The 21,856-nt window shown below is 31.9% G+C and overlaps 1 protein-coding gene across 2 annotated transcripts in view; it reads left to right on the top strand.

Moving 5' to 3' along the window:
• Positions 1-1,022: 1,022 nt before the first annotated feature.
• LOC143075629 (transient receptor potential cation channel subfamily M member 8-like) overlaps positions 1,023-21,856 on the top strand; it is a 76,115-nt gene continuing 55,281 nt past the window's right edge. The window contains exons 1-6 of one of the 2 annotated variants that reach the window (XM_076251116.1): positions 1,023-1,197; positions 8,940-9,251; positions 10,157-10,266; positions 10,813-10,925; positions 11,281-11,447; positions 11,976-12,158. In XM_076251116.1, the coding sequence (XP_076107231.1) occupies positions 8,967-9,251; positions 10,157-10,266; positions 10,813-10,925; positions 11,281-11,447; positions 11,976-12,158 (858 nt within the window). In that variant the 5' untranslated portion in view covers positions 1,023-1,197; positions 8,940-8,966. Of the gene's footprint in view, positions 1,198-3,137; positions 3,178-8,939; positions 9,252-10,156; positions 10,267-10,812; positions 10,926-11,280; positions 11,448-11,975; positions 12,159-21,856 lie in introns of those variants that run through there. The other variant, XM_076251117.1, reaches the window with a different exon arrangement.

The raw sequence follows: 21,856 nt of genomic DNA, 5'->3' as shown, positions 1-21,856 counted from the left end.
ACTTGTTATGAGCTATTAAGTCTTATATTAAATGATAACTAGGTGTTTTGGGGCAAAATATTTACCTTGTATCGTTTTTTCAAAGTTTATCTTTTTTGTGTATGAGCCGTCTGAAAAAAACACCTAATCAGGGCATGTAGTCAACGACTGTTATCACAACACCTCCTACCGGTTAAAATACTCTGGGGTCATATTTTGTGAAAAAGGATAGATTGTCAGGAATTGTTTGCTTGTACTATAAACATACTTGATAACGAGTAAGCCACACTAGCTTTATGTAAACACCAAATTGCCAGATGGTATGTTGTAAAGTAAATACAGTTGTTACTAGAATCGATAGGGACACCAATTTAATTTTATCATCGAAGGTTGAATCAGTTTCCGATTATTGTAAATAAAAATACGCTATGCAGTAAAAACAAATACAACTTCCGAAATGTTCTAACCATTACACCAGATGGATATGGCCATTCGCAAGGAACTTGTTTTTTTATTACGTGTTCAAATACCTTAAAGATAATTTTACCTTTTTATTATCATTATTAGCTGCCACTGGCAATTCTATTGTAAATTTATCGTCCAGAATATCATTGCATTCTGATATGCATGTATGAAGGTCGTAATGAGGGTACCTCATGACACAATCTTTTAGAGAAAAAAAACAAACCCCGAATGATTTTGACGAATCACCTTAATTTGTTTCAAAAAAAAAAAAGAAAATTAGTAGAGACCTCTGACGAATCGCGATCAGGAAATGTTGACGAATCACGGTAAAAGTTTAACCAATTTGACTCTAACGGTAGCCGAAAATGACCGTTTGAAGGGCATTACTACCCTCATGTATATCGGATAATTTTGCAAATTGTAACAGGGTATATGAATCGCTTGATTCCTTTTTATGCAGATTAAAATCTATATATATATATAAATTGTGTTCACTGCTATTTTTATAAATCAGCGACCCACATAATAGACTGAAGCGAGGACATTTAAATATATCCTACACCTTCATTTGTTTAAACTTTAGATAATAATGCCTTGGGTAGTGAATCTTGTCTATCGAAATTGATTTGCTCTTAATCTTAGTTTATACATGTTCTATGTGGGACGTTAAAAAGGGTTTTCATATCCCTGGCATAAATCAAAGAGGCGATGTCTGAAGTTTGTCTCGCAAAAGGGATTACAAACTGCTAGAGGGTATGTATATTTAAAATTAGAAATTATACATAAACAAGGCGATAGTAATGCATAAAGTTTTGATTTTTCAATAGTTTATTGTGTACTGCTATGAGGTCTGGATTAGGTTTACAAAATGTATAACAATGGACACAAAGTGCAAAAAAAAAAAGGCAACGATAGACAAAACATGTCAATGCAATTAAGAATTTTGAAAAATAGAAAAACACAATAAAGAAAAGAGAATGCGGGGGTAGCTTACTTATAATAAATATAGAAAAAGGGGCATAAAAACTAAAGAGTAGAGAAATAGTGTCTAAAATGAAAGAATGAATTAATAAATATCTTCTCCTCCCAATCCTCCTTAGTATTTAAAGGTTGTCTCTTTTGATGGCAATTTTACATAAACTCAGAATAGAATAAAATACTATCATATCGCTATGTGTATATCTTCATTTATAAAGCAATCTGTTATGAGTAGGTGGATTCTTTTTTTCAGTTCTCGTGCGTGCAACCAAATCGTTTCTTATCCGAAATGCCACCATTAACTTTCATTTTAAAAAATGAAGTTATAAAACATTCATTGTACGAGTATATTTAAATAGTTTATCTTGTACATTTACAATCGATAAGTTAAAATAGTTTTTGAAAATAACATTTCAAGGTTTCGAAATGCAATATGGATACGATAATTTCTTTTTTCACTTTAACGCGATTCTTTTCAACGGAATTCGGAGATCCTGTATCATATTGTTTATTATTTGTGACGACAACAACATGCACATCTAGTATTACTTGTATGTTATGCTATGTATGGCTTTACCCTCTCTTTAAGTTCGTCAAAATAACAGATTTTTCGACAATCATTAGACATTTGTTAATATGTAACAACATCAGTAATATCCTGTAATGATATTCAACATACTAGTAGAACTTGAATATGGATAGTTGTCTCATTGGCACTCATACCACATCTTCCTATATCTATAGGAATACAATTCTGGTACGGGATTTTAAAGATTGAAAGAATTTGAAAAAAAAAATTAGCCGAAATAAAGTCAATGAGTTGAGAAATGAAAAGAAACATTAAAGCCATTTGATACTTCACGAATTTGGCTGTTCTCTAAATGTCTCTTAGGTCACACATCTCCTGAAGTGTTGTCATATTCATGGCTTTTTAAATTTTAGGTGTGAAGTGAATAAGAAAAGAACTCCATATGCACGAATTCATGTTGTGTTTATTTATTTACTAGAGGTGTATCGATACCTCTGCTGTTGGTATATAAGTCCCCTGAGTAATCAGTATTGACATGAACTAAAACCTACTTTCTAAAATTTCCCGTTTCTAATTAAAAATATTTTTGTGAAGTTAAAGTCGAATTTCCGCAAAGTAAGTAGACTTTATTTGTGTTCTTTTTGGTCATGTAGTTCCTAACATGTCTGCCGATTTACACATCCCTCGCTTTTAAATATTTAGGTTTGAGAGTTCCTGATGAAGGTTCATCCAGAAAAAAAAAACGATTTTCGCACGACTTTTGAGTTTTGATGTCTCTTCGGTATCTTTTGCCTCTCTTATGTAAAAGAAAAGAACGTCTGGTGTACACAATATTTATCCTGGTATCTATGATGAGTTCATTAATCAAGTGTTTTTTTCATGTAGCTATTGAATCGAATTTCTGAATCAAACATATCTAAGTATCTTCTGAAACAACTACATATCAATCAGAAGAAAGATATTTCTTCTTTGGAGGAACAAATATTATTTAAGTTTTAGGATTAATTCGATTTTCGACTGACTTATATAACAATGTTTAGAAGAAGGGTATTATCCTTCCTGCAGATAAATGTAGTTTAAATCCAATGTGGTAAACTCTTCAAATTGCCATGTTGACCTTGTCAATAAATGCAGGATCAAACTTTAAAATTCAATTTATACAGATTTATTTAGATATAATATAGTTCTCTCATTTCAGGTAATATGATTGACAAAATATTTTAAAGGTAAATATTTTTTTGTAGAGAGTGTCTTATTTCGAAACGCTTTTAAATTCTAAAATTTTATTATTAAGTTAAAGAAAACTTAATGCATTTTATTTAACTACAAAATCGTATGTTATATAATATAATGTAAGACCTACAAAATCCTATAAACAGTTTTGCATGACAGAGAACAAAGAAATAATCGTATCAATGTAGCGTTTTGAAATCTTGGAACGGCATTTCATAAACTATTTAAATATACTAAATTAATGGAATGTTTTATCACGTATGTTTTTGAAATGAGAGTTAATGTTGATACTTGGATCATTAAGGTGTACATAAATATCGGACTGAAAAAAATCCCCTTACTCGATATCTATTTTATATAAATGATCCAATTCATTATTGTATTTAAATCTAAGTAGAATTCAAAATATTTTCTATATATTCTAAGTACGTTATGATTTACATGATCGATTGTTAAATATTCTTGACTTCCTGGTATTCAACAGAGAAATACGTCATCGGAATGTGAAAATATCAATTTTCTGACAGCCTATCCTTTTCAAACCACATAAATGAAGGGAAAAAAGGGGGGATATGAATACGGAAACACATGAAATCCAAATTGCAAAAACATTGCACGAAAAATAAAAATCATGAATAATTGCTTTTAAACAAATTTTGTTCTGTTTTTTTTACTACTATAATGTATCAAAACAAGATGAAAACGACAACGAAATTATATTTGACTCGTGGAAGACACTTTTATGGATTAACTTTAAATTCACATATTTGAAATTCAGCACGTATTAGTGTTTGAAGAATTATATGACCAATTGACACTAAAAACAAAGAGTCAATTCATGGGAATATCTATGCTATTACTACTACAAGGACGATGAAGATTGCGATTTTTGATACATGTTATTTTATCGTGAGAAAATCTTAAAAAACTGCTTTAAACATTTTGCACTATATCGCTTTCGGTTCAAATATATTTTGTCAATCAATACTCATTAAATATATTTAATACAACGACAGAGGAGATATATGTATACAAAAGTTTAATTATGTGGGTGATATTTTAACCCTTTTTAAGATATGGATATAAAGTAAAATGTTAAGACGAGTAAAACGTTTCCAACATTTTATTATTGATAGCAACGATAAATATGAAAAATAGATGCGTTTGAACATTTGAAATAATTCGTTCAATTTTATTTTGTATTAAGAAGAAATTCTCTATTCAAATATAGTTTATAATACTTTAGTTTAATAACTTTAATGTATTATTACTATATCGAATTACATATCCTTTTATGCAAATGATAAAACTTATTACGTATTTTTACTATTTGTATATTTCTTACCTCAATAAGAGTTTATACGTGGGTTTAAACATGTCACACATATTACAATGAGTGATCCAAACGTCAATTTTATTGATTGTTAAAAGAAAACAAAATAACGCCTGAATGATGTTCTGCAAATTTCGACAATAAATCTAAAAGTTTAATGAAATTTTTTACCAAATGTTTCCGCTAAGTTTCTCCAGGAAATCTTTTACAAATGTTTCTGCATGGTCTCTCCAGAATTCAAGAAAATCAATAAGCATTCACCTCTCAGTGAGATTAATATGGGAGCTTTCGAAGGACAAGTAGAACTCGCATTTTTCGCTGATAAGTATTTTGTAGACGAAACGGGCGTTTGGCGCAAATATAAAATTTCAATCCTGGTATCTATCATGAGCTTATTTACAACCACTGTGTCGATACCACTGCGGATGGAATTTTAATTCCACAAGGGTATCACTGGCAAAGCAGTCAGTGTTGGTTTGACATGAGTTATCATTAATATGTTCATATTTATAATTGATCTGTTTATAAAACTTAGAATTTTTGAAATACTAAGGCTTTTTTAACTCCTGGAGGGATAAGCTTAGCTGTATTTGGAAATACTTTTAGGACATGTATGGTCCTCAATGCTCTTCATTTAGTATTTCATTTGGCCTTTTTAACATTTGTTTTATTTGAGCGTTACTGACGGAGTTATTTGTAGCTGTAAAATTTCAATCTTGGTATATATGATAAGTTCATTTTTAAGTAATTCAATACAAAATTAAATATTTTTTTTTATCCTTTTTACTTGTGATGATATTCAACAAGTTCTCAAAACGACACACAATAATTGTCTTCAAGCAAACCATTACCACCAATTCTACGTCATAGACTTTTGTTTTTCGGATTTTATGCACATGACATTCATACTATCATTTTGAAACCGACTAAATTTGAAGAAAAACAAACACATCACCAACACGATTTGAATCGGGTTTAGACAAAAAAGACCAATACTGTAGAAATTAGTGCCTGTCAAAGAGAGGTGAAAGATACTTTAAAGAGTACTCCAACTTGTCAACCCATTAATAATTTGACTGTAGAAAACTTTAGAATGTATACATTTATTTGAAAAAACTCTAGTACAAAAACAAATGACCTGAGGTGGTTCTCCCTCAAGTAAACCATACTTAAATAAATGAGACAATAGAGAATGGCCTTGACTTATGCTATATTCATCAATATACAAAGTAAGTTTATTCGCCGGTTCGCATGTTCTTGTCATAGACAATTTACTTTCCATTTCATTATGAAATAGAGGTCCATGAAACTTTGTCGACACATTCTGGACAATATTTCATTTTAAGATACTGTCCACGAGAACATTACACTGTGAAATTCCGTCCATAAAAAAATATTTGGTTGTGAAACACTGTCGTTGAAAAATCTATTTATTTTTTCCATGAGGATTTTTCTGTCATGACATTGTTGGTTTATCGGGATGTTTGTTTTATATTTTTGTGTGTTGCATCAATTAGTTATACAGGTTTGTTAAATGATACCATTACCCGAAATATTAAATGTCTATAAAATTCATCTCATGAGTTTAAATTTCATGACAATTCATCTATAAACATCATATAATATTATGCAATCTACAACATGTACAGCCTTGTATATTTTAATTCCCTTTAACAATACACAATTTCGTAATATTCATTTATAAAATAAATATGGAATTTCATCTTTCACTGCACATTATTCTAAAAAAAGAACAAAATTTCATGATACAACGCCATAAAGGGACACTGTGTTATATATATATTTCTCCTGTTAAATACTATATCATATTAAAACATATGTTTAACTTATTTCTCAAATGTAAAAAAATAATAGAAACACAGATATTTATTTATGGTGTATCCATCCATGACAAAACCTCCCAACATGTGCAGCAAAATAATAAAAACACAAACATTCTAAGAAACACAAACAAAATCAATCAAAAAAGCATTTCTACATTCTTCAGAGATTTTCTTTTTCACTGGTCATATATTCTAGTTATTAATGGAACACATAATTATACAAATGTATATTTTGCGATAGTGTTTGCAATTCTGATAGACGTTGATCACAATCTTTACTTCTACTTTTAATGTTATCTCCCCTATATTGATCCAGAAGCGCTTAGCAACACAATTAATTTCTGGGTGTCTTTTGATATTGGTCTTTCCATCTTGACTTTCCTTGCTTATAACAATGAAATCAGATGTACGCTTATTCAAGGAAATGTATCCATCAATATATAAAAAGTTTAACAGCTTCTCTACGGATAATAAATAAACCTGTCTTTCAAGTAAAAAAGTGTTAACACGAGAAAGTGACAATACATAAATGGAAACAACGATTCATTCATCAGCAAGTTTATGTTCACAGTTGTTTTGCAGCTTTGAAACCATTACTACCAAATTGGAACAATGAACCTTCAGAAAGCATTATATCCTGTTTGTTCAAAAAAACATGCGTTTTTGTGTATTATTGACATACAACTAAGATCCAAGTATATTCATATATGTTATATACCTGCTCAAAAATATCGTCCACATCAGAAACGTTAGGCTCAAATAACTGACAAAAGGACAAGAGAGAGACTATATCGAGTTGAAATCAAAACATCTTATCACTCTTTAGACGGGGAAAGGCAGTTTCTTAGAGAACTTCTGGGTGAGTTTTTTAGTTGGAAAAACAAAGGTCTTCAGCAATGAGCAGAAAAAAAATTTCAAAGTGAAGATTTTTAAATTTTGATTGTTTAAACCTCAGATTTTTTATATATTTATTCAAATCATTGAAAATCCTTAGTTCGATGTGTTTACGATGGTTAAAACATGTTCCTATGAAAGGTTTTATACACAATACAATATTTAAACAGCGCCCGCCCAATATCGCTTCAACTGATTTGATAAAGTTTGGTAATTTTAGAACTTATAAGCTTTTGAGAGGCACTCTTAGCACCATCGGCTACACTTTTTGGTTAAACCTTTTGTGGAGGACTACACTTTCAGAGCACCATTCATATATTTTGTGCAGATATGAAAGCATGGACAGGAATTTCTTCAAAATATACATTTTGGTACTTTTGTTTCATTTTTACTAGTAAGAAATGTAGATATTTATGTACGGTTATTAACTTTATTTCATTTTTGATAAAATAATCGCTGCTATTAGAATCTTGATAGAACAACTGCCTCGTCCAAAAGTCATAGATCGATCGTGTACAAAACTTAAATGAGGGAAACACATCAACTATTAATAGAAAACAAAGGAACAACAGGAACATCGAACATGACCTGAGGTGGTTCTCCCTCAAGTAAAAAATACTTAAATAAATGAGACAATAGAGAAGTACAACAAAAAACACCAACAAACATATAAACAAATAATGTGATAAGAACTGCCATATTACTGACTAGATACAAGACATTTAAAAAAAATGGTGGGTTGAACCTTGTTTAATGGCTTGTCAAACCTCCCAGCTTGATGACATGGTTAAAAAAAAACCGATAAAACGTAAACACTACATGACAGCAAGTAATAAACGTGTTTAGACTTGCATGACCAAGAGCCTAAATTGTATGTATTGCTTTAAGCTACACAAACAATGGTAAACTAAAACGGTTTTGATCTGATATGTTTATACAAATCAAAGCTATCATTACCTTGTCTCCCAACAAAACACAACGTTTGAGACTAATAATTTTCCCTTCAATGCTACAGTTACTTTTATTATATATTCAACGGTGTCAAAACTAAATGATTTATTCACTTAACTCCAATTTCACCAAGATAAATGTAAGAAAGCCTTCATAATTTCACACTAAATCCGACCAAAAACATAAAGTGGTAGTTCTTAAAAATCAGTAACAAAAATCAGCTGATGGTCGACGTAATTTTCATCCAATGCATTGAAAAAATTGTAACTCAAACGTTCGTTTTGTTTCCCTTTATTGTCTACATACTGGTTTCGCAGTGGTACAGTCGACATAGTCGATTTAGGATGAACCATGAACCGTATAAGCACTCGGATGCTTCAAATTTGTTTAAACATAACTATATAATTCAATTAAAAGACGGCCAAACAATTAGAATTTCGTCCAAACGGGAAATTACTCAAACTGTTCTTCTTAACCTTAAAGATGAATGTCAGAACCAATCTTAAATTACGGCATGCCACCATTATTTTTCTTTCCACAAAAAGGTCAAGGCATCGTGAAAAGTGGATATCGCGCTTTAGCATGCCAAAAATCCCTACAAGAAACACTGCATTTCATTCCATATATCAAGTCAGCCAATATTTTTTTTTATCAAATACCTGTTATCTCTTAGTTATTTATTGCCCAACCGTGTGACATCACAATTGTTTATTCTCAGTACTTTTTGTTTCAGTTGAATACAAAATCTTCAAAACTCAAGATGGCAGGGATTGGAAATAGACTAAAAATACATCCTAGTGATAAAAACTTGCTGGCTTTTGGAAGGCAAGATTTCAGCATTCAGTCACAGTTTGACACAGGGGGCGGGACAAGTTCACGGATGATGATGACTAGAGACGAAACTGACATTAAAAAAGCTAAAACACAGGAAAGACTTACATTAGAAGATGTCAGATTTTCAGACATGAGGAAGAAAGTTCCTTTACTCGGAAGGGTCCCACAAAGTAAAATGATGGTTTCTGATGTGGACGATATTTTTGAGCAGGTATATAACATATATGAATATACTTGGATCTTAGTTGTATGTCAATAATACACAAAAACAAGAAAAAAAAATACACCACTTGTTCAGTAAACAAAAGTAAATTGTCATAGGTCGAGGGAGAGTTGATCGCCAATAAATATGTTTAATCCCGCCACTTTTCTCATGTCACAGGCAGTCGTGTGTTGCTGAAGATCATTGAGATTTTATTGGTGCTTTTTATATAAATAACGCCATTATAGTTGTTTACCATTTATCATGTCATTTTCAAAAATCCAGATTATTTAATTTCACTTTTAGATATATTTATGATGTTCTTTCCATTAACAATTCTAATATTTCCCCAGAACTAGAAATTAAAAACACAACAGACACGGCTTCCTCCGCCTCATTTTTAGACGTATACCTCGAATTTGACATACACAGTCTTCTCAGTACCAGAATGTATGATAAACGAGACGATTTTAATTTTGAATTTATCAATTTCCCTCACCTTAGTAGCAATATATCAACTCCCCCTGCATGTGGGATATACATTTCACAACGTAAACGATTTTCAAGAGCTTGCAGATCCTACTATGACTTTGAAAATGACAGTTGTTGATCATTGGCTTGATGTGTGATGTGTTTTATCATTTGAATTTGCCATTTGATGAGGGACTTTTCGTTTTGAATTTTCCTCCGAGGTCATTATTTTTGTGATTTTACTATTTTTATAACTTAATTTTGGTTTTCAATGCTCTTCAACTTCGTACTTTATTTGGCCTTTAAAACGTTTCTGGATTCGAGCGTCACTGATGAGTCTTTTATAAACGAAACCCGCGTCTGGCATAAACACAAAATTTAATCTTGTTATCTATGATGAGTTTATTTACTAAAGACTTTAAGTAAACTGTTTGCTTTTTCAGCAAAAGAAGGTACACATCAGTTTCATCAAACTAAACTTTAGGCAGTTAGAATGTCAGCAATTTGTTCCTGCAATAAATCAACAAAAAATAGAGAAAACAGGAGCCTTAAAGTATGTGTTGTAATGAAAGTGCATGACATTATAAATATTTGTCATTAATTTAGTATTCCCCAATATCTAAAGATATGCATGATACTGTGTGGCAAATAAAATGACATATATCCCAAAAAACTGTTGATTTTTTTTTATATTTTAGTGCAATTCACGTCCACATGTATTTGTAGTATTTGTATTGGTATCCATCTGTTGAGTTAAGTCTTTTTCAACTGATTTTTAAAATTCGTTTTTATATTGTACTGTTATGCAACTGTCCCAGGTTAGAGGAGGGTTGGGATCCCACCAACATGTTTAACTCCGCCACATGCTGTATGTATGTGCTTGTCCCAAGTCAGGAGCCTGTAATTCAGTGGTTGTCGTTTGTTTATGTGTTACATATTTGTTTTCGATCATTTTTTTTACATAAATTAGGCCGTTAGTTTTCTCGTTTGAATTGTTTTACATTCTCATTTTGAGGCCTTTTATAGCTGCCTTTTAAAAACACATTGTTTGGAAAATTAGTAGTATATTTTTGAAAATCTTATTTAATATTATTTTTAGATGTCACTGTGGAGAAGTTTTAAAAAATCATATTCCATATGAATTTCATGAATCAACCCAACAAAGAAAACGTAACGTACCGGCATATAGATATGAGAACCTAATTCCACCTGGTATGTTCATGGATTAAAACATTTCTTTTGCTACAAGATAGTTAATCACATATTTATTATTAATTAAAGTTAGTTTATGATAAATCAAGAATTTGAAAGCAATATGTTCACCATTTAACAATTGTACATGTATATTAAGTGCGTTCCTAAATACAAAAACATTGTAAGAACTAACATGGTTCAAAAATCTATTTGAATGGGGAATTGGTCTTTGGTGGGGAGATGTCGCATTTTTAATCATACCACATCTTGTTGTCTTTCAATATATACAAGTCTATTAGTTGTCAGTTTTGTTTTAAAATAAAAAATAATTAAATTATGAATACTTAGTGAACAATTTTAATGTGTTTTATAGATTTAGAGCCTTTTATTGATCTCAACAACCTTGGATCTAAACCTCCTGAAAAGTTTCCTCCTGTGGAATGGAAAGCTGACCAGGCTATAAAAGTAAAAACTACGACGTCTTTTGGTAAAATAAAATTTACTGGCATGGAACAAGTCGGTGGCATGAAACCTGCAAAGGTATTAATCTAGACAGATTCAGTTTTAAATAATAATGAATAAACTCGTATAATATTTTAATGATTGAAAATTGCACTCTATATCGTTTTTATGCCCCATTTTTAAATCAATGCTTGATTCTGATGAAAAAAATGTAGGTCAAATTTTGTATTGATGATTAAGAAAAAGGCACAAAAATTTGCGGTTAAAACAAGCATAAAAACGCATCTAAATAACAGAAAACATGGTTTGGTGACAATTTGACAGCTTTCTCTTTCCATATTACAAACTATGTTTGCAGGTGTTTTTTTAATCATGATATTTGTTTTCTTCTAAAACACGCAAATGCATTTTAATTAAAAACTTAATTAACTCAAAAACTAGTAGAGTATTTTCTATCTGAATTTAATTTTGATCCTTAAATTATGTTTTCACAATTTTATTGTCATTGATTACCTCTTGACCAAAGAAAAATTATAAAAAAACAATGATTTTCCGTCATGTGATCGAATGTCTTAATTAAACCATTGAAAATTGTGTTCGTTCTAGTACTTACGTTTAACAGATGAAGAAAAACCAGATTCAGTAAGTCTTGCTATTAAGCTGATGAAAGACCACTGGAAAATAATGGAGCCGAATACACCTAGTCTGATCATATCTGTTGTTGGCGGTGCTAAAAACTTCAAGCTTAATGGTAAAATGAGAGAAACATTCCAGTCTGGTCTAATTAAAGTAAGTGAAGTGATCTGCTGTAAAATGAGAGAAACGTTCAAGTCTGTTCTTATTAAAGAAAGTATAATTGTCTTTGGTAAAATGAGGGAAACCTTCCAGTCTGGTCATATTAAAGTTTGTATGGTGATCTGTGGTAAAACGTGGGAAATTTTTCAGTCTGGTCTAATTAAAGTTAGTACAAGGGTCTGCGGTAAAATGAGAGAAACTTTCAGTTTGGTCTGATTAAAGTTAGTATAGAGATCTGCTGTAAAATGAGGGAAACTTTCCTGTCCGGTTTAATTGAAGTAAGTATAGTGATCTGCTTTAAAATTAGGAAAACGTTCCAGACTGTTCTCTAATTAAAGTAAGTATAGTGGTCTGTGGTAAAAAGAGGGAAACTTTCCACTCTGGTCTAATTAAAGTAAATATATTGGTCTGTGGTAAAAAGAGGGAAACTTGCCAGTCTAATATAATCAAAGTAAGTATAGTGATCTGCAGTAAAATGAGGAAAATTAACGTTCGAGACTGTTCTCTTATTAAAGTAAGTATAGTGGTCTGTGGTAAAAAGAGGGAAACTTTCCAGTCTGATCTATTCAAAGTAAGTATAGTGATCTGTTGTAAAATGAGGAAAATGTTTCAGTCTGGCATTAATAAAGTAAGTATAGTGATCTGCAGTAAAATGATGACGTTCCAGACTGGTCTTATTAAAGGAAGTATAGTGATCTGCTGTTAAATGAGGGAAACTTTCCAGTCTGGTCTGATTAAAGTAAGTATAGTGGTCTGCGGTAAAATTATTGAAACCTTCAAGTCTGGTCTTATTTAAGTAAGTATAGTGATCTGCGAAAAAAATTAGTGAAACCTTTTAGTCTGGTCTATTTTAAGTAAGTATAGTGATCTGCAGTAAAATGATGGAAACTTTCCAGTCTGGTCTGATTAAAATAAGTATAATGGTCTGTTATAAAATTAGGGAAACTTCAAGTCTGGTCTAATCATAGTAAGTATAGTGATCTGTTGTTAAATGAGGGGACCTGGTCCGTGTATATCTGCGTCCATTCGTTTTTCGTTTTGAAATATCAAAAACAAAAAACGAAAGTGTTTTCATTTTTCGTTTTTGATTTCATAAAAACCAAAATGTTTTCATTTTTCGTTTTTGATTTCTTAAAAACCAAAATGAAAAAACAAAAGTGTTTTCGTTTTTCGTTTTTGATTTCACAAACAAAAAACGAAAAACAAAAGTATTTTCATTTTTCAATTTTGATTTATCAAAAACTAAAATCGAAAAATGAAAGTGTTTTCATTTTTCATTTTTGATTTCACAAAAACAAAAAACGAAAAACGAAAGTGTATTTATGTCATCTTTCCAACACAGTTTAATTGTCATTCAAAAATGACAATGTTGTCATTTGTCATTCATTTAAAGGTCGTTAAAGTATACATGCACATTGGTTGTCAGATCAATACTACTTTAATTGAAGATAATGTCGACGGATGCAAAAGTCTTTATCAATCTAAACAATAAGGGTGCGTGATCTTTACTTTTAAGTTTGGAGAGGTTAATCGAAGATGATAATATTGTAGCGTAACTAGCCTCTTTTACAAATAAAGCAAACTATATATTGTTGACGAGGGAAGGGCTCAAAGACTCCAGAAGAACTGGAAAAAATGATACAAAATCTTTCACACCCTTTCTTAATCTTAAGGGCAAGTTTTAATTTATCTATTTTATTATGTTCTGGTCTCGGAGCAAAATATATAGATACAGTGTAAAACTTTTAGTATTTACATGTATGAACAATATCAAAAGACATATGTAGGATGATGAAAAAAATAATGTAATCCACAAAGTCAAGTGTGTGGCTATTGTTAGTTTAAACATATTTATTAATAGTGGATTGGAAATTTTCTCACCGGAACGGTGATCGAACCAGGAACTTATCTTTTTGTATAGTCCGATGCATTAACCTATGTTACTTTTGTATAATGAGAATCAATGGTCTAGTTCCTCGTTGAAGACCCTCCAGCTCCTTTCAAGATGAAGAACAAGCATATAAGCCCTGTTCATTAATAATTTGTATTTTTACTATATGTTGTGTGCGATTTTGTCCCGTGTACATTTACTCCACATCTCTTTATTTTCTATTTCGGACCTGGACACGGCTCAATGCTAGTTTAGACCTCCAATGTTAAAGGTCATATGTTTTTTTTTAATTATTTGATGCCGTGGGATTGGGATTTTTAGCTTTAATGTAAACCATGTCAGGTTTTTGACTTGTATTTACAGCAAAGATAGCCAGTTTTGTGTTCTGTAATATACTGTAACAGTTTAATTTTACTTGTCCGGTCGCATCGGAACTTCTCAAAACATCTTTCGAACAATATCTGGACGTCGGTGTCGTGGGCATGTACAATTGCTAAACCACACATGAACGTTCTTTACTCTACGTAGATCTATTCCAACTGGAAGTCTTTTTGAGTCTACGACAAGCAGAATATGTTATTTTATACCATTAAATATTGAAGCCATAGTCATGAAGATCGATTACTTGATTGATGTTCCGTTAACGTAGCCGCAGTACAAAAACGCGAGAGCTACTTTAGAATATTTCTACAATTTTAAGTAGTTTTCCACTCACAAACACAATAATATTTTCAACATTTATTAAAATATTTTTTTTTTACATTTTTTAACTTTTATGTTGTTTTTAAATATCAATTTGACTTGAATTTGGCATCCCGCTTACATGTTTAACCCAGCCACATTCAAAATGTATGTGCCTGTCCCAAGTCAGGAGCCTGTAATCCAGTGGTTGTCGTTTGTTTATGTGTTACATTTTTGTTTTTCGTTCAATTTTTGTGCATAAATTAGGCCGTTAGTTTTCTTGTTTGAATTATTTTACATTGTCATTTCGGGGCCTTTTATATTTGACTATGCGGTATGGGCTTTGCTCATTGTTGAAGGCCGTACGATGACCTATAGTTTATAATTTCTGTGTTATGTTGGTCTCAGGCTTGTGGAGAGTTGTCTCATTGACAATCATACCACATCTTCTTTTTTATATTTATATGAGTATATTAAATAAACATGTATATACCAAGCTAAGTCAGTTTATATCTTGTTTTTCGTCTGACTATACAAAAGGCGAGGAGAGCTACTTTGATAGATCAGGTTGACTGATAAGCTGTCTATATAAAGTAATGGGATAATGCATGGCATGAAGACATCACCAAATCACCGTATGCAATACTCAAAAACACATCCAGAGCTTACCATATAGTCAACAACTACCCACCAACAGGCTGTGAGCTTTGGTTGGCTCTTAACTCAAATCCAAGAGCACAGAAAAATGTCAAAATATTCTATTCAAACTGGGTGACCTGGTAGAAAAACATTGACATTTTCCAAAGAAACACACACACCCCTCAACTTTTAATAAGGAGATTTGGTATTAATGCAAATGAGTCAACTATCCAACAAAGTTCAAATGTAGTGGATGTAAGCAATTATATTTAGGCAACCATATAATCTTCAACAATGAGAAAAAAACATACGGTATTGTCGGCTACAATAGTTCATGAATTGAAAAATATGAAACAGTTCAATTGAGAAAAATAACAGCCTATTTTAAAACAACATGAATTACGAAAAACACATATTCTTTTAAACGAAAACCATTGAACTGCATGCTCCTGAGTTGGAGCAGGCACATGCAATATATTGTGGCGTTTAACATGCTTGTAAACAGCAGGGACAGTTTTGTTACATCACAGCATAAGAACAAACTATACAAATCAGTGGAAAAGGGCTTAACGTATGAGATCGATACAAAACAGAAGGAAAAAAAGGTCTAACAAAAACACATACCGAATGTGGCAGGGTATTTTTACCTCGTTTTCAAACAATCAAAGTACTGAAGTACTGAACATCGAATGACTGCAAGTTCTTTTGGATTGTCACAACCACTTGTCTCAGAAAAAAAATCACATCTCTATACTTGAAAGTGAAGTTAATGTACAGATATATTTTTTTTGAAACTCAGTACACATATTCTATATCATATGATCTTTTTAATTTCAATGCCAAATATAGAGTTCTGACCCTCAATTCCACGGTCCACTAGACATGGAAAATGATAGTGCGAGTGGGGCATTTATGTGGTATGGACACATTCTTATTCAAACCCTTTATTAAAGAAGTCAGTAAATTTACTACAGATAACACTACATTTGTAAATTAGACGAACTAATCTAATCAAAATGTATATCTCTGATTTCGTAATATTTATGTGTATATTTTAATAAGATTGTTGAACGAACGCGTTTAATCTTAGGATTTTATTCTTGTCAATTTTTCCGACCGAGCAGAGCGAGTCGAAAACAATTAAATAGACGTCTTTCAAGCCAAAGTTAATATGTTTGCTATACACACATATGATTTTATTAAACTTGGTTATCAATTGTTAATCAACAATACAGTCCTAGATAATAAAAAATCATGAAATATTTGGTCTAGTAATAAAAAAAAAAAAATCACACAAAAAACAGTAGTTGTCGTTTGTTGATGTCGTTATCGCTTCTCGTTTTTTAGCTCACCTGGCCCGAAGTGTCAAGTGAGCTTTTCTTATATCTTGGCGTCCGTCGTCCGTCGTCGTAGCTAATACGAAAATCTTCTCATCTGAAACTACTGAGCTAAATTCAACCAAACTTAGTCACCATCATCATTGGGATATCTAGTATAACAAATGTGTCCGGTGACCTTGCCAACTAACCAAGATGGTCGCCATTGATAAAAATAGAACATAGGAGTAAAATGAACATTTTGGCTTATATCTCAGAAATCAAAGCATTAAGAGCAAATCTGACATGGGGTAAAATTGTTTATTAGGTCATTATCTATCTGCCCTGAAATTTTCAGATGAATCAGAAAACCTGTTGTTATGTTGCTGTCCCTGAATTGGTAATTTTATGAAAATTTTGAAGCTTTTGGTTATTTTCTTGAATATTATTATAGATAGAGATAAACTGTAAAATCAATAATGTACAGCAAAGTAAGACCTACAAATAAGTCAACATGACGAAAATGGTCAATTGACCCGTTAAGGAGAAATTGCCCTTTATAGTCAATTTTTAACAATTTTCATAAAATTGTACATTTTTACAAAATATTTTCCACTGAAACTACTACTAGGCTAAGTTCATTATTGATAGAGATAATTGTAAGCATCAACAATGTTTTGTAGAGTAAGATCTACGAACACATCACCATCACCAAAAACACAGACCAAGGTGAGCGACACTGGCTCTTTAGAGCCTCTAGTTATATATAGAGTTTAGACCTTTGGTTTTCCTGTTTGAATGGTTTTACACTAGTCATTTTGGAGGATCCTTATAACTTGCTATTCGGTGTGAGCCAAGGATTCGTGTTGAAGAGGGTACTTTAACCTATAATAGTTTCCTTCTACACACTGTGACTTGGATGGAGAGTTGTCTCATTGGCACTCATACCATGCACATCTTCTTATATCTATATAGTTATTCTTTCGATATTTTTGATTGGGGTCTGGAGCTGGCATGTCAGTGACTGCTAGTAGTTCTTTGTTAATATATGAATCATATTCGTTTTGTGTAGTTTCTTTTGTTTATTATTTTGTCATCGGACTCGGATATCTTTTAAACTGAGTTTCTCTGTGCCTATTGTTGTGTGTTTGTTTATTCTACATGAGCTAGATATAATTGTATAGCGAGAGGGTTGAGATCTAACAAAGCATGTTTAGCCCCGCCGTATTTTTGCGCCTGTCCCAAGACAGTAGACTCTGATCTTTGTTAGTTTTTTATGTTTTTTGTCTAAGTTAAGTGTGACGTCCATTTTCACATTACTAGTATATATTTTTATTTAGAGACCAGCTGAAGCCCGCCTCTGGTTGCGAGATTTTCTCGTTGTGTTGAAGACTCATTGGTGGCCTTCGGCTGTGCTCTCCGGTTAGGCTGACTGTTGTTTCTTTGACACATTTTTTATTTCCATTCTCAATTTTATTGATTGATCAATTGATTGATTGATTGATTGATTGATTGATTCATTCATTGATCATTTTACTACAAGCAAAAGTCATGATCATTTGAGAATCCTTTATTTGTATTGTAGTGTTAATTTCACCAATGAAACTCGACATTAATGTTTGTCTTAATATTAAATTTCTTTGTAAACTCTAAAATTACCGTCTGATTATAATAAGACACGCAAGAATAAAAAAAAAATATTTGGCCTTCAATGTCTCAACCTTTTTTAATGTGAGTAACTTCATTGTTCACTTAGATTTCGATTTTGATATTGTTTTTGCAAGTTTCCATAATAGATTTCCGGTAATTGTTCTGCATAAAACCCTATGGGAAAGCACATTAACTAAATTTTCCAAACGTTTATTGGAACCTAATGATTTGGAAAGGTGTTGCAACCTGTAATGTAAAAAAAGTAACAGCCGATTGCACTGAGTGTGTAGTCAAAGGTAGCATATCCTTGGATAGCTTGCTTGTATTATTAGGTTAGGTAAAGTACCCTCCTTTAAGAGTAGACTAGTTTGACAAATAACCAATCAATCTGTTTGTAGGACTAGGCTCCTTCTACAGGAGGGTGGTATACCTTACCTAGTTACTTCATAGTTCAGCTAACAAACAAGCGATCCAAAGATATTACCTTTGTCTACACACTCAATGTAATCGGCTGTAATGAAAATGCGGAGTTTGTGAGACCAGGCTCAAGCAACCAGTAGGTAGCAGTCAGTTTTCAAATATATAAAAACAAATATTACATAAGACTCAAACGTACTTAAAATGTTTTTATTAATATATAACCACTATATCATGAGTTTTTAAAATATAATTAAGCAGTCAAAGACACTTTTCAATGAATTTTAAAATTTCATTTCTGGTTTATTTAAGAATTGAATGCTTTTTTTGTTGTTACGTCATTGAGGTGTAAAGCGATGACCGAAATACATTTTGTATGAAAAGCGGGAGCGCTTCATTCTGAAAATGTACGCACGGTCAACGCTTTTACAACCCTATGAAGTTACAAAAAGAAGCATTCAATATTTATAATTACATGTTTTAGCTAGGATCATAAAAACACGATTTTTATCAAGTTTTTATTAAATTCACGATTGCACTTTATTGTGGGATCCGTGTCATCCTGAATAATGATTTTCGTTGTGTAATGTAACATGAGATGTGCAGTTAGCCAATCAGAATAACGAATTATAATGAAATATACATCTTATGTTATTATTAGTTATATAAAGGCAAAATCAATCGTTTTCGATATATTACACAGCGTACTGCCCGCTTTACATTATAAATAGTCAACACTTGGAGTGTTTATAGAATCGTAAATAATTATGATTTTTTTTAATGATGGCAAAATTGCACTATTGGGTGAAATAGCTTTCCTTATTATCGGCATCCTGTCAAATAGTTCATGAAAAGTAATAATAATTCTGCATTAAAAGAAAAGAAAGTTGCACTCGTGCTTTAACTTTTTTTTTGCCACATAAAATTGTTTTTACAAAACATTCTACCTCTGAACTAGTGGATTTCGCTTATAGTCCGGCCGATCGGTGAAAAAAATGCTCAAATAATGAGGAAAGCACCATTTTTTTTATGATGGTACATTTTTGTGTACTGAGCAATATTGGCTATGGACCCACCCTCAAAATTCAATATGGCGGCTTATTTTAAGATGGCTGCCGTGCGTTCTAAAATATTTTCCAGTATTGCACAAACCACAGTGGATTTGATGCTGGAAGCACAAAAATCAACATATTTGAATGACTTTGTGTACTTAGCAAGATCTTGTTTTGATTTATCTTTGAAATACAAAATGGCGGCTATTTTCAAAATGGCCGCCTTGAAAAATAAGCAAATATTAATTTTTGAAAATTGACCTGAATATAAGAATTTTATTGACGTATAGTGTCATTTAGTATCTGTCCCAGTTCTGACCTTTTTGATTTTGCCTTGCTTGTCATTTCATACACAAAGTAGTAGCTTTCATAAAAAGCTGCAGTAGTAGCTTTCATTAAAAGCTGCACTATTTGTTGTCTTGGGCGACAAATAAAAGCTGTGATTTGGGATTCATCTTTCCCGTAAGATATTATTCAGTGCCTATCTTATTTCTTGGTTCACAATATTTTGCAATATGAGATATAATATTGTGAATTGAAAATCATTTAAACACATATCAGTGAAATTGCAGAAATTAAAGACAACAAGGACAAGAACATTAAAATGGCAGAAACTGAATCACTTGGGGATATGGAGAAACCCACAGCTGAAGACTCTTTAATAGAGGACAGCTCAGAAATGACTATTAAACAATTGTACCAAGAAATTTTAGCAGATAGAAAATCTAATGCTCAAAGAACAACTGAGATTTACCGCAATATGAAACATCGCGAAGCGCGAATTGATAAAGTATGTGTTGATCTCATTACGATTCAAGCTGAACAAAAAGAGGCAATGAATAATAACAAATAGATGGGAACAATATATCAGCAACTGCAGCAGTCTGAATACAGGATAGACCACAAGGCTAGTGGTGATTGCTTGGCGGAATTAATGGTCAGACCAATAAGATATTCAATGTTGTGGTGAAACGGATGGACAAGCTGACAACAACTGAGAAAGGAGACACAGTTCAATTTAAAAGTGCATTTAAACAGCAAGGTACCTTCCAACAACTGGCATCTGTTGTTAATGAATTAGTGGACAATCGAAATAAAGAAGTCAAAACTCGTGCAATGGACACATCATCTAAGCCAAAATTTTACCTTAGCCAGTACATTGCAAGTTTACCAAAAGTACACAACAAAATCCATGCCTTGGGTTTCCCCAATTGTAGTTCGCATGAACCATCAACCGCGCCAACTTTGTTGAAGGTGTCTTCACCTGAAGTCAAAAGTCTTATGTCATGGCCCTTAGCCCTGCATGAGACAGTTTAAATTATTAAACAACAATCCCCATTTAAGAACATACTATAAGCCTCTAGTACTAATCAAGGATACCTGCAAAAGGCTTATGTGTCTTCATACGCAAACTTACAACACTGGACACTTTAAATTTGCAAAACACTCATTTGCAAATCCGCCGCCGCCTCAAATAAGAGCTACAGAGTCATGTATATAACCAAAATGTGCAGAATTACATGGGATTCAATAATTTCATTGGTTTTCTACTGTGACTATTATATTTATTTTGCTATTTGATTTATAAAAACATGGGATTTTCAATATCCCATGGGACAGGGCAAAATCCCATGGGATTGATCATTATCCCATGGGATTTTGGTTAAATCCCATGGGATTTTTTTTGGTCCCATGGGATAATTGTAGTCCCATGGGATATTGGTTGTCCCATGGGACTATAATTATCCCATGGGATTTTAAATATCCCATGGGACAAAATAAAATCCTATGGGATTATAAATATACAGTAATGTGTATGTTACAATGTATTATATTTGGTAGTAAATTGTTATAAGATGAATCCTTTTAATGGAATATCTTTTTTTCTTTGGAAATGTTAATTCAACATATTGTTCACTAAACTTTTAAACAACAAAGCAGATAATGTAAGTATTAATAATATGTTTATTTATGAATTATAGAATACTTTCTTGACAATTATTTACCATTTGAAATCAATGAAAAACCCTATTATTAGGTTTAACG

The sequence above is a fragment of the Mytilus galloprovincialis genome, chromosome 5, assembly GCF_965363235.1.
Source record: "Mytilus galloprovincialis chromosome 5, xbMytGall1.hap1.1, whole genome shotgun sequence".
Taxonomy (NCBI): Eukaryota; Metazoa; Mollusca; class Bivalvia; order Mytilida; family Mytilidae; genus Mytilus; species Mytilus galloprovincialis.
The sequence above is the reverse complement of the archived record's forward strand: the minus strand, read 5'-3'. Positions and strand labels throughout refer to the sequence as shown.